This window comes from Symphalangus syndactylus, chromosome 13, assembly GCF_028878055.3.
Source record: "Symphalangus syndactylus isolate Jambi chromosome 13, NHGRI_mSymSyn1-v2.1_pri, whole genome shotgun sequence".
NCBI classification, from domain to species: domain Eukaryota; kingdom Metazoa; phylum Chordata; class Mammalia; order Primates; family Hylobatidae; genus Symphalangus; species Symphalangus syndactylus.
The window spans coordinates 23,616,541-23,629,146 of NC_072435.2; the positions used below are offsets into that span (position 1 = coordinate 23,616,541).

General features: G+C 52.8%; 1 protein-coding gene across 4 annotated transcripts in view; it reads left to right on the top strand.

The window, feature by feature from the left end:
* Positions 1–235: 235 nt before the first annotated feature.
* RDH13 (retinol dehydrogenase 13) overlaps positions 236–12,606 on the top strand; it is a 37,278-nt gene continuing 24,907 nt past the window's right edge. For 2 of the 4 annotated variants that reach the window (XR_010115212.1, XM_055238991.2), the window contains exons 1-2: positions 6,890–7,192; positions 11,187–11,305. Coding sequence is in view for 2 of the 4 variants with exons in the window: in XM_055238991.2 (XP_055094966.2) it covers positions 6,924–7,192; positions 11,187–11,305 (388 nt within the window). In the remaining 2 variants the exon portion in view is untranslated. Of the gene's footprint in view, positions 409–5,745; positions 5,863–6,889; positions 7,193–11,186; positions 11,306–12,606 lie in introns of those variants that run through there. The other 2 variants (XM_055238994.2, XM_055238992.2) reach the window with 2 other exon arrangements.

Consider the following 12,606-nt stretch of genomic DNA (forward strand, 5'->3'; position numbering starts at 1 on the left):
CGCTGTGGAGGAAACGAAACAGGTGAGGGAACGGAGTGACTAGGAGCAGGCAGGTGCGGCTGCTTCAGGTAGGGTGGTCAGGGAAGGAGGCGGCGTCTGAGCTTTGACCTCAATTTCGAGAATGAGCCAGGAACGCGGACAGGATTTGAGGCAGAGGAAACCTTAGGGAGGCTGGCGGGTTAAATCTGCAGGGGTGTGGCTGGCCGGCGGAAGGGAGGTGTGAGACAGTCACGTTGATGGTGACAGCAGCAGTGAGCGTAACAGCCGAGAGGTGGCCGAATGCTTACTGTAATGGGCTGGCCCAAGCCTGAGCGTCTAGAGTTCCCAGCCCGCTTAAGGAGGGAAGGAAAACACAGGCAGCTCTAAGTGTGCGATGAGGGAGGTCTCATCGGCAGTGAGGAAGCCCAGGTGGGTCCCCTTCCCAGCTGAAAGGGGTTCGGGTAGGTTTTTCCTGGGCATTCCTCTGAGAACAGTCAGCCCTGGTGAGGGTGCGGGGAGAGGCGCTTATGGCGCAGGGAGGGTGGGTCTGGGAACCGGCCTGGCAGGAGGAGGAGGGAGACTGCCGGCGGCCGGGAGCTGTTTGTTCTCTGGGAGGGATCGTGGCAGGGCGGTTTGTGCAGCCCTTTCCTGAAACCGGAGGAGCCTGGCTCCTTCCCAGGTCTCTGAGGGATGGGTCGGGGCGGGGGTGGTGGTGACGGGGATAGGACCCCAGACAGACTTGAGTTTGGATCCTGGGTTGGAGCCGGTGACTTCACTCTCAGCTCCCTGAACATCAGGGCCAGCCGGCCTGCCTGCCTGCCTGCCTGCCTTCCTTCCTCCCTCCCTCCCTCCCTCCCTCGCTTCCTCCCTCCCTCCCTCCCTCCCTCGCTTCCTCCCTCCCTCCCTCCCTCCCTCCCTCCCTCCCTCCCTTCCTTCCTCCCTCCCTCCCTTCCTCCCTCCCTCCCTCCCTTCCTTCCTTCCCTTCCTCCCTCCCTCCCTTCCTTCCTTCCCTTCCTCCCTCCCTCCCTTCCTTCCTTCCCTTCATTTCCCTTCCCTCCCTCCCTCCCTCCCTCCCTTTTTCTTTTCTTTTCTTTTCTTTTCTTTTTTTCTTTTCTTTTCTTTCTTGACGGAGCCTCACTCTGTCAGCCCAGGCTGGATTGCAGTGGCACGATCTTGGCTCACTGCAAGCTCTGCCTCCTGGGTTCACGCCATTCTCCTGCCTCAGCCTCCCCAGTAGCTGGGACTACAGGCACCTGCCACCATGCCCGGCTAATTTTTTGTATTTTTAGTAGAGACGGGGTTTCACCATGTTAACCAGGATGGTCTCGATCTCCTGACCTCGTGATCCACCCGCCTCGGCCTCTCAAAGTGCTGGGATTACAGGCCTGAGCCACAGCGCCCGGCCTCCTCTTTCTTTTTTTGAGACAGAATCTCGCTCTGTCACCCAGGCTGGAGTGCAGAGGTGTGGTCTCGGCTCACTGCAACCTCCACCTCCCAGGCTCAAGCGATTCTCCTGCCTCAGCCTTCCGAGTAGCTGGGACTACAGGTGTGTGCCACCATGCCCAGCTAATTTTTTGGTACTTGTAGTAGAGACAGGGTTTCACCATGTTGGCCAGGCTGGTTTCAAACCCCTGATCTCCAGTGATCTGCCTGCCTTGGCCTCTGAAAGTGCTGGGATTAAAGGCGTGAGCCACCGCGCCGGGCTGTGGAGTAGCTAAACTTCCACTGCTGAGGTCTCTCAGGATGTGTATAGGGAGAGAGAGTGGGGGGGAGAGGGAGAGACAAAGGAAAAGAGGAACAGAGAGAGAGGGAGGAAGAGAGGAAGAAAGGAAGAGAGAGAAACAGGAAGAGTGAGAGGAGAAAGAGAGGAAGGGGGAGAGAAAGAGAGATGGGGGAGAGAGAAAGAGAGAGAGAGAAGGAGACACAGGAGGGGGAGAGAAAGAGGGAGAGAGAGATGAGAGAGATATGAGAGAGAGATGAGAGAGAGAGAGAAAAGACACACAGGAGGGGGAGAGAAAGAGGGAGAGATGAGAGATTGATAGCACCCAGCTAATCAATCAGTGGCTCTAGTGCCATGAGCCGGAAGGGAGGAATGGATACTGGGGAACAGTTGGTTGACTTTCCCTAGTGGGACAGTCCCTCTTTCTAGAACTACCTTTCCTATGTCCCCCGTGCTTCTCTCCAGTCCATACTCTACATCTCAGCCAGAAAAGAAGAAATTCTAAAACATGCTTCTGCCCGTGACCCTCCGTGACTCAACACTCTTCAGCAGTACTCAGCGCCCTCTGAGTCAACGCCAAGCTTCCTACCGTGGCATGGGAGCCGCGCTCTGGGTCCTTTTACTGATGGCTCCCGCCTCATCCCTTCACCCCCTCCCATACCCTGCATGCCAGCCCGGGCAGGCCCTCCCTCCTCCCACAATCTCTCTCATGCATTCCCGTCCCATGCCTTCTGCTTAAGCTGTTCCCACAGCCTGGAGTCTCCTTCCTGGCGGAAGGAAATCTTTCCGGCTCACACGGCCGTGATCCCCATCATTTCCTGCAGAAAGCTTGCCCAGCTCTCCGACACAGGGACCTTCTGCCCCTCCTGAACCCTGAGTCCCCTCCGTCTTAACTGGGAGGTCACCTGTTTGCATGGTGTCTGCTCAGCTTGCAGGCAAGGCCACCAACACCCTCTTTTCCTGTCTTCTTTCCTTCCTACCACCCTCTCCTGTCCACCCTCTGCCCCTCCTTCCCTTCTTCTCTTCTTTCCTTCTAGTTACTGAGCCACGCATGTGTTGCATGCAGCAAAGATGAATAAAATAAACCTAGAGCAATCATTCCAGTTACTATGGCCATATAACAAATTATTCTAAAACTCAGTGGCTTCAGACAAGGATCCTGTCTATTTTACTCAAAACCCTACCATCTGCACAGGCCTTGGTGGAGGCAGCTTATCTGTGTGCCCTTTGGTGATGGCTGGGGCTGTCAAGAAGCTGGGGAGGTGCTTGGGCTGGAAAGACTCAAACGGCTGGAGTCTGGGACAACTGGAGCTCCTTGCCCCGCTTTGCTTATCTCTACACAGGGTAGCTAAACTTACCTTACACTGCTGAGGCCTCTGAAGATGTGTGTAGGGAGAGAGAGTTGGGGGGAGAGGGAGAGAGAGAAGAAGAGAGAGAGGAGAGAGAGAGAGACAAGAAGAGAGAGAGGAAGAACAGAGAGGAAGAGGGAGGGAGAGGAAGAGAGAGGAGAGAGAGGGAGAGAGGAGAGAAAGAGACAAGAAGAGAGAGGAAGAAAAGAGAGAGGAAGAGAGAGGGAGAGAGGAAGACAGAAGGAGGGAGAGGGAGAGAGGAAGAGAGAAAGAGAAGAAAGAGAAAGGAAGGGAAAGAGATGAGAGAAGGAGAAAAGAGAAGACAGAGGAAGAGAGAGAGGAAGAGAGAGGGAGAGAGGGAGAGAAAAAGAAGGAGAGAAAGACAGAGAGAGGGAGAGAGAGGAGAGAGAGAAGAACGAGAAAGGAGAGAGAGAATGTGAATGAGAATTGGGTGCCATAAAGCCTCTGATAGGGAAAGCAAAGGGCATTGTGGGAGAATCCTCTCAGCACCTGGGACAGCACCCAATGCTGATAAGGAACTTGTTAACAAGGAGGAAAATGGTAAAGGGGTGGACAGCCCACCTGGAGTCCCAGTAGATGTTCTAACTCCCTTGGGTGTGTCTGGGAATCAGGTAGGAGGTCCTCAGAGGAGGAATTTGCGTGCATTGTTCTCTTTATAATAACCATATTAACAGCCAGCAATATTCTGGCACTTACTATGGATTAAGTCCTTGTTATGAATGACTTCATGCCATCCTTCCAAATTCAATGACAGGTGGCTGGGCGCGGTGGCTCACACTTTGTAATCCCAGCACTTTGGGAGGCTGAGGCAGGTGGATCACCTGAGGTCTGGAGTTCGAAACTGGCCTGGCCAACATGGCGAAACCCCGTCTCTACTAAAAATACAAAAATTAGCCAGGTGTGGTGGCGAGCGCCTGTAATCCCAGCTACTCCTGAGGCTGAGGCAGGAGAATCGCTTGAACCCAGGAGGCAGAGGTTGCAGTGAGCTGAGATTGCGCCACTGCGCTCCAGCCTGGGCATCGGAGAGAGACTCTCAAACGGAGCTGGCAAACTGTGGCCCACTGCTTATTTTTGTAAATAAAGTTTTATGGGAACACAGCTATGCTCACTTGTTTTCATACCATCTATGGCTGCTTCCCAGCTCCTATGGCAGAGTAGGTGCAGCAGCCACTGTGTGGGTCACAAGGCTGAAATTATTTACTATCTGGCTGTTTGTAGAAAAAGTTTGCTAATCCCTGTCGTGGAGGTCAATGATATTAGGATTTCAGTTTACAGAAAAGGAGAAAAAGACATAGAGAAAAACAGTGTTTTTTTTTTTTCAAGGTTGAGAAAATGAACATCTGAACCAATTGCCCATGTTATTAAATTTAAACATTTATTATTATTATTTTTGAGACAGGGTCTTGCTCTGTCACCCAGGCTGGGGTGCAGTGGCATGATCACGGCTCATCATAGCCTTGACCTCCTGGGCTCAAGTAAACCTCCCATCTCAGCCTCCCAAGTAGCTGAGGCTGCAGATGTGTGCCACCAAACCTGCTAATTTTTGTATTTTTTGTAGAGAGAAGGTTTTGCCGTGTTGTCCAGGCTGCTGTCAAACTCCTGGGCTCATACTATTCCCCGCTTTGGCCTCCCAAAGTGCTGGGATTACAGGCATGAGCCACCATGCGCAGCCTAAAATTTTTCTTTATTTTTACTTGTGGTAAAATATGCGTAAAGTAAAATTCACCATCTTAACCATTTTAAGTGTACAATTCAGTAGTGTTAAGTATATTCACATTGTTGTGCAGCCATCACCACCGTCCACCTTCAGGTCTTTTTTTATTTTGCAAAACAAACTATCTATTAAAAAACAGCTTCCCAGCCAGGTGCAGTGGCTCATGCCTGTAATCCCAGCACTTTGGGAGGCCGAGGCAGGTGGATCACCTGAGGACAGGAGCTCGAGACCAGCCTGGCCAACATGGTGAAACCTCGTCTCTACTAAAAATACAAAAATTACCTGGGCTTGGTGGCTGGCACCTGTAATCCCAGCAACTCGGGAGGCTGAGGAAGGAGAAAGGCTTGAATCCGGGAGGCAGAGGTTGCGGTGAGCCAAGATCACGCCACTGCACTCCAGCCTGGGTGACAGAGTAAGACTCCGTCTCAAAAACAACAACAACAACAGCTTCTGGTGTGGCGCGGTGGCTCACACCTGTAATCCCAGCACTTTGGGAGGCTGAGGCAGGTAGATCACCTGAGGTCAGGAGTTTGAGACCAACCTGGCCAACATGGTGAAACCCCATCTCTACTAAAAATACAAAAATTAGCCGGGTGTGGTGGCACGAGCCTGTAGCCCCAGCTACTTGGGAGGCTGAGGCAGGAGAATTGCTTGAACCCAGGAGGCAGAGGTTGCAGTGAGCTGAGATGGCCCACCAGTCTCCAGCCTGGGTGACACAGTGAGACTCTGTCTCTCAAAAAACAAAACAAAACAAAACAACAAATCCTGTGACTTCCCAATCTCATCTCCTCCAGCCCCTTGAGCCACCACTCTATTTTCTGTCTCTATGAATTTGACTCCTCCAAGTGCCTCTTATACAGCATTTGGCATTGTGTAACTGGTTTAATACGTTTGAGATGGTGAGAGTTTAAGGTCTACAGGACTAAGGTTTTTTCTTGTTTTTTGTTTTTTTTTTTTGACAGAATTTCACTCTGTCGCCAGGCTGGAATGCGGTAGGGCAATCTCGGCTCACTGCAACCTCCACCTCCCGAGTTCAAGTGATTCTCCTGCTTCAGCCTCCTGAGTAGCTGGGACTACAGGTGCCCGCCACCACATCCAGCTAATGTTTGTATTTTTAGTAGAGACGGGGTTTCACCATGTTGGCCAGGCTGGTCTCGATCTCCTGACCTCGTGATCCATCTGTCTTGGCCTCCCAAAGTGCTGGGATTACAGGCGTGAGCCACCGTGCCAGGTCATGGACTAAGGTCTTAAAATAGCTCTTCCTGCCTGTGTAATCTCCATTATGGCAGGGCTCATATAAGAAGATGACAGTTCATCTGATGGGGAAGAAAACTTACTCCTAGTCAGAGTGACTTGGGTTGAATTCTTCCCTGTTTCCAGCGGTGTCTGCTCCTGGCACCTCAGGCACTGTCAGGGGTAGGAGGTGGTGATCAGATATGCTCGCTGTGAGCAGTGCAAGCGGAAGCAGGTGCCCAGAGGTGCATCCCGGTTTGGTGGGGGTGACAAACATGGACAGGTAAGTGCAGGAGTGTGTGCAATACTCACTCTAAGAAAGGTAGTTCAGGCAGAGTTCAGGGAAGATATCTCTGTGCAGGCCCAGACATGGGGATGAGATTCTGATAATTTGGGAATGAATCAGGCCCCCAGCCCCTCCTCCCTCAGACTCAGGAGTCCAGGCACCCACCCCTCATCCCTCGGACCCAGAAGTCCATACTCCCGGCCCCTCCTCCCTTGGACTCAGGAGTCCAGGCCCCCAGCCCCTCCTCCCTCAGACCCAGGAGTCCAGGCCCCCAGCCGCCTTCTCCTGCAGGACCCCAGGAGCTTGGGTACCCACAGGCTACTAGATCCTTGTTTCTGTGCGTGGAAATTCTCAAATTATCCCCAAAAGTCTATGAAGAAGGTAAACACACATTTCCAGATGAGAGAATAGGCTGATATAGTTGAAAGACACACAGAGGGTCACAGTCTGGAATTGACAGTGGTGGGATTCGAACCTATTTCACTCCAGAACTGCGTCGCGCCTTATACGGTGCGGCAAGTGTGACGTCATTCGAACAAACCATAGGCCCCGCCCCCGGACGCAGCCACGCCCACAGGCTCCTGAAACCACCACTCCCAGCTGTGACAGCGCTCAGGACCGATGCTCATAGGTCCCGCCCCCGGGATCCCCGCCCCCTCCGCCCGCGCCCCGCCCCTCGCAGCCCAGTTCCGGAACCCGCGGGCCCAGCCGCGCCTGCGCCTCCGCTGGTGCGTGCCTGCGTCGCGCGCTCTTACTCGGAGCTGCAGAGGCGGCTGGTGTGCAGCAAGCTCCGCGCCGACCCCTGACCCCTGTCCCCGGCCGGGCATGAGCCGCTACGTGCTGCCGCTGTCGGCGCTCGGCACGGTAGCAGGCGCCGCCGTGCTGCTCAAGTGAGTACATTCTAGTCCCGCGTGCGCGGTCAAGGCGGGCCCCCCGCGCAGGGGCCGGGAAGGCGGCGGAGACCCCCGCCCCTCGCACCCGGGTCCAGGCCCCGTAGCTCCCGACCCGCAGTGCCCGCCCGGAGTGGGGCAAACCTGCGCTCTGGCCGGCCAGGTCACCGGCCCAAGGTCACTCGGAGGGAAGGGCGAGCCTGGGCCCTTGTAAACGTTGCTTTCCTTGCAGACTTTTAAACTCTTTATTTTGTTGTTTTGTGTTATTTATTTGTTCGTTTATTTTTAAAGGCAGAATCTGGCCTTGTCACCCAGGCTGGAGTGCAGTGGCGCGATCTTGGCTCACTGCAGCCTTGACCTCCTGGGCTCAGGTGATCACTCTCACCTTAGCGTCCCCAGGAGCTGAGACCACAGGCGCGCCACTACGCCCGGCTAATTTTTGTATTTTTAGTAGAGACAGGGTTTTGCCATGTTGGCCAGGCTGGTCTCAAACACCTGCCCTCAGGTGATCCGCCCGCCTCGGCCTCCCAGAGTGCTGGGATTACAGACGTGAGCCACTTCGCCCAGCCTACTTAGTTTACTTTCTTAAAAATTAGCCTCAGTGGCTGGTGACCGCTGTATTGCATGGTGCCCTTCTCTCCTGTAGGTGCAGTGCTGTTTACCTGCTCAGTCTCCTGTTGCTGGACACTGTCTTGTTTCCAGCGTTAAGCCTCTGTGGGACATGGGTGTGGTGGGCAGAGTCATGGCTCCGCAGAGGGGTCCACATCCTAATCCTCAGAACGTGTGACTACGTTACCTCACGTGTGAGAGGTTCTTGCTGATGTGTTAAGTGAAGGATCTTTTTTTTTTTGAGACAGAGTTTCGCTGTTGTTGCCCAGGCTGGAGTGCAATGGCACGACCTTGGCTCACCGCAACCTCCACCTCCCGGGTTCAAGCGATTGTCCGGCCTCAACCTCCTGAGTAGCTGGGATTACAGGCATGTGCCACCACGCCTGGCTAATTTTGTATTTTTAGTAGAGGCGAGGTTTCTCCATGTTGGTCAGGCTGGTCTTGAGCTCCCGACCAAAGGTGATCTGCCCACCTTGGCCTCCCAAAGTGCTGGGGTTACAGGCATGAGCCACCGTGCCTGGCCAAGTGAGGGATCTTATGATTATCATGTAGTCTTTTTTTTTTTTGGAGACAGGGTCTGTCACCCAGGCTGGAGTGCAGTCATGCTGTCACAGCTCACTGCAGCCTCAACCTCCCTGGGCTCAGGTGGTCCTCCCACCCCAGCCTCCTGAGTAAATGAGTCTGCAGGCGCGCACCACCAAGCCCTGCTAATTTTTGTATTTTTAGTAGAGATGGGGTGTCAGCACGTTGGCCATGGCTGGTCTCGAACTCCTGACCTCAAGTGATCCTCCGGCCTTGGCCTCCCAGAGTGCTGGGATTACAGGTGTGAGGCACTGTGCCGGGCCTGCCTTGTAGTCTTATAGGGTCCTTATAAGAGGGAGCAGGAGGCTCAGTCAGAGGGGAGATGGAAGATAGAAGGAGAGGTTGTCGGGTGTGGTGGCTCACGCCTGTAATCGCAGCACTTTGGGAGGCCAAGGCAGGCGGATCACAAGGTCAAGAGTTTGAGACCAGCCTGACCAACGTGGTAAAACTCCGTCTCTACTAAAAATACAAAAGAAATTAGCCAGGTGTGGTGGCATGTGCTTGTAATCCCAGCCAAGGCAGGAGAATTGCTTGAACCTGTGGCAGGAGAATTGCTTGAACCTGTGAGGTGAAGGTTACAGTGAGCCGAGATCGTGCCACTGCACTCCAGCCTGGGCGACAGAGCGAGACTCTGTCTCAGAAAAATAAATAAATAAGTAATAAATAAATAAAGGAGAGGTTCCAGTGAGGATGCAGTTTGAAGATGGAGGCGGGGCCAAGAGTGGAGGAATGTGGTGGTCTGTAGGAGCTGGAAGTGGGTTCTCCCCTAGGGCCTCCAGACGGAACCTGACTCTACCAACACCTTGATTTATTCCAGTGAGACGTATTTTGGACTCTTGACCTGCCGAACTGGAGGAAGATGCACTTACGTGGTTTTAAGCCACTAAGTTTGTGGTAATGCGTACGGCAGCCATGGGAATCTCATGCAGCAGGCATTTTAAATTTAAATTTTTTTGAGACAGTCTCGTCTGTTGCTCAGGCTGGCACCATTTCGACTCACTGCAACCTCTGCCTTCCAGGTTCAAGCAATTCTCGTGCCTCAGCCCCCCCAGTAGCTGAGATTACAGGTGTGCGCCACCACGCCTGTGAAGGGGTGGCCTGCCCCTCCACACCTGTGGGTATTTCTAGTCGGGTGGGACGAGAGACTGAGAAAAGAAATCAGACACAGAGACAAAGTATAGAGAAACAACAGTGGGCCCAGGGGACCGGCACTCAGCATAGGGAGGACCCGCACCTGCACCGGCCTCGATGAGTTCCCTCAGTTTTTATTGGTTATTATTTTCATTATTTCAGCAAAAAGGAATGTAGTAGGAGAGCAGGGTGATAATAAGGAGAAGGTCAGCAAAAAACACGTGAGCAAAAGAATCTATGTCATAATTAAGTTCAAGGGAAGGTACTATGCCTGGATGTGCACGTAAGCCAGATTTCTGTTTCTCTCCACCCAAACATCTCAGCGGAGTAAAGAATAACAAGGCAGCATTGCTGCAAACATGTCTCGCCTCCCACCATAGGGCGGTTTTTCTCCTATCTCAGGATGAACAAATGTACAATCGGGTTTTATACCGAGACATTCAGTTCCCAGGGGCAGGCAGGAGACAGTGGCCTTCCTCTATCTCAACTGCAAGAGGCTTTCCTCTTTTACTAATCCACCTCAGCACAGACCCTTTACGGGTGTCGGGCTGGGGGACGGTCAGGTCTTTCTCATCCCACGAGGCCATATTTCAGACTATCTCATGGGGAGAAACCTTGGACAACACCCCGCTTTCCAGGGCAGAGGTCCCTGCAGCTTTCCACAGTGCATTGTGCCCCTGGTTTATTGAGACTAGAGAAAGGCGATGACTTTTACCAAGTATACTGCTTGTAAACATTTTCTTAAGGCACGTCCTGCACAGCCCTAGATCCCTTAAACCTTGATTCCATACAACACCTGTTTTTGTGAGCTCCAGGTTGGGTCAAAGTGGCTGGGGCAAAGCTACAAATTAACAACATCTCAGCAAAGCAATTGTTTAAAGTACAGGTCTTTTTCAAAATGGAGTCTCTTATGTCTTTCCTTTCTATATAGACACAGTAACAGTCTAATCTCTCTTTTCCCTACACGCCTGGCTAATTTTTGTATTTTTAGTAGAGACAGGGTCTCGCCATGTTTGCCAGGCTGGACTTGAACTCCTGACCTCAAGTGATCTGCCCCTGCCCCCCGAAACTTCGGCCTCCCAAAGTGCTGGGATTACAGGCGCGAGCCACCTCGCCTGGCCGGGAATCTCATGCAGTGAGCATTTAGAAAATAACGAGTGTCGGCCGGGCGCGGTGGCTCACGCTTGTAATCCCAGCACTTTGGGAGGCCGAGGCGGGCGGATCACGAGGTCAGGAGATCGAGACCACGGTGAAACCCCGTCTCTACCAAAAATACAAAAAAATTAGCCGGGCGTGGTGGCGGGCGCCTGTAGTCCCAGCTACTCGGAGAGGCTGAGGCAGGAGAATGGCGTGAACCCGGGAGGCGGAGCTTGCAATGAGCCGAGATCGCGCCACTGCACTCCAGCCTGGGTGACAGAGCAAGACTCCGTCTCAAAAAAAAAAAAAAAAAAGAAAATAACGAGTGTCACTTGCTGAAGGCGTTCCACACACCATACATGGGTGGAGCCATTTGTGGAGAACGTGACAGAGATCCCGTGGTGGGATGTAATGACGTCTGTGTTTCAGTTGGGGTACGTGAGGGAGCTCAGACAGGTTTGCCTGAGATCAGTCAGTCAGGGGCACGTGGGGTGAGTGGGCAGACAGGACTGACCATGCCGCTTCTCACCCTCAGGGACTATGTCACCGGTGGGGCTTGCCCCAGCAAGGCCACCATCTCTGGGAAGACGGTCATCGTGACGGGCGCCAACACAGGCATTGGGAAGCAGACCGCCTTGGAACTGGCCAGGAGAGGTAAAATCTCCCCTGCTTTGGCTCCCAGAGAGATATCTGCACATCCATGCTCATTGCAGCATTATTCACTGTCCAGAAGTGGATGGAACCCAGGCACTCATCCACAGATGAACAGGGAAACAGAATGTGGCCTCTATAGACAGGGGCATATGATTCAGCCTTAAAAAGGAAGGGCATTCTGGCTGGGCGCGGCGGCGCATGCCTGTAATCTCAGCACTTTGGGAGGCCGAGGCTGGCGGGTCAAGAGGTCAGGAGTTCGAGACCAGCCTAACCAAAATGGTGAAACCCCGTCTCTACTAAAAATACAAAAATTAGCCAGGAGTTGTGGCGGGCACCTGTAGTCCCAGCTACTTGGGAGGCTGAAGCAGGAGAATCGCTTGAACCTGAGAGGCAGAGGTTGCAGTGAGCCGAGATGGCGCCATTGCGCTCAAGGCTGGGTAACAGAGCGAGACTCAAAAACAAAACAAAGCAAAACAAAACAAAACAAAAAAAAGGGCATTGAAACAGATGAACCTTGAGGACATTCCACGAAGTGAATGAAATAAGCCGGTCGACAGAAGAGCAAATACTGTATGATTCCACTTACAGGAGCTACCTAGAGTTAAATTCATAGAGAAGTTTGAATGGTGCTTGCCAGGGGTCGGGAGGGGAGGGGAGAATGGGGAGTTATTGTTTAATGGAAACAGAAGTTTAGTTTGGGAAGATGAAACAGTTTGAGAGATGGATGGTTGTAATGATTGCACAACATTAGGAATTATTATTATTATTATTATTTTTTGAGATGGAGTTTTGCTCTTGTTGCCCAGGCTGGAGTGCAGTGGCGTGATCTTGGCTCACTGCAACCTCCGCCTCCTGGGTTCAAGCGATTCTCCTGCCTCAGCCACCTGAGTAGCTGGGATTACAGGCATGCAGCACCACACCCAGCTAAGTTTGTATTGTGTTGGCCAGGCTGGTCTTGAACTCCTGACCTCAGGTGATCCACCTGCCTTGGTCTCCCAAAGTGCTGGGATTACAGGTGTGAGCCACCGTGCCCATGCCCAGCCCAGCCATAAATGTTTTTAATACCAATGAACTGGACACTTAAAAATGGCTAAGAGGGCAGGTCTTGGTGGCTCACATCTATAATTCCAGCACTTTTAGAGGCTGAGGCAGGAGGATCACTTGAGGCCAGGGGTTCCAGACCAGCCTGGACACCATAGCAACACCCCCATCTCTACCAGAATTAGCCAGGCATGCTGGCACAGGTGGTGCCTATAGTCCCAGCCTAGGACTTCAAGGCTGAGTGAGCTATGATGGTGCCA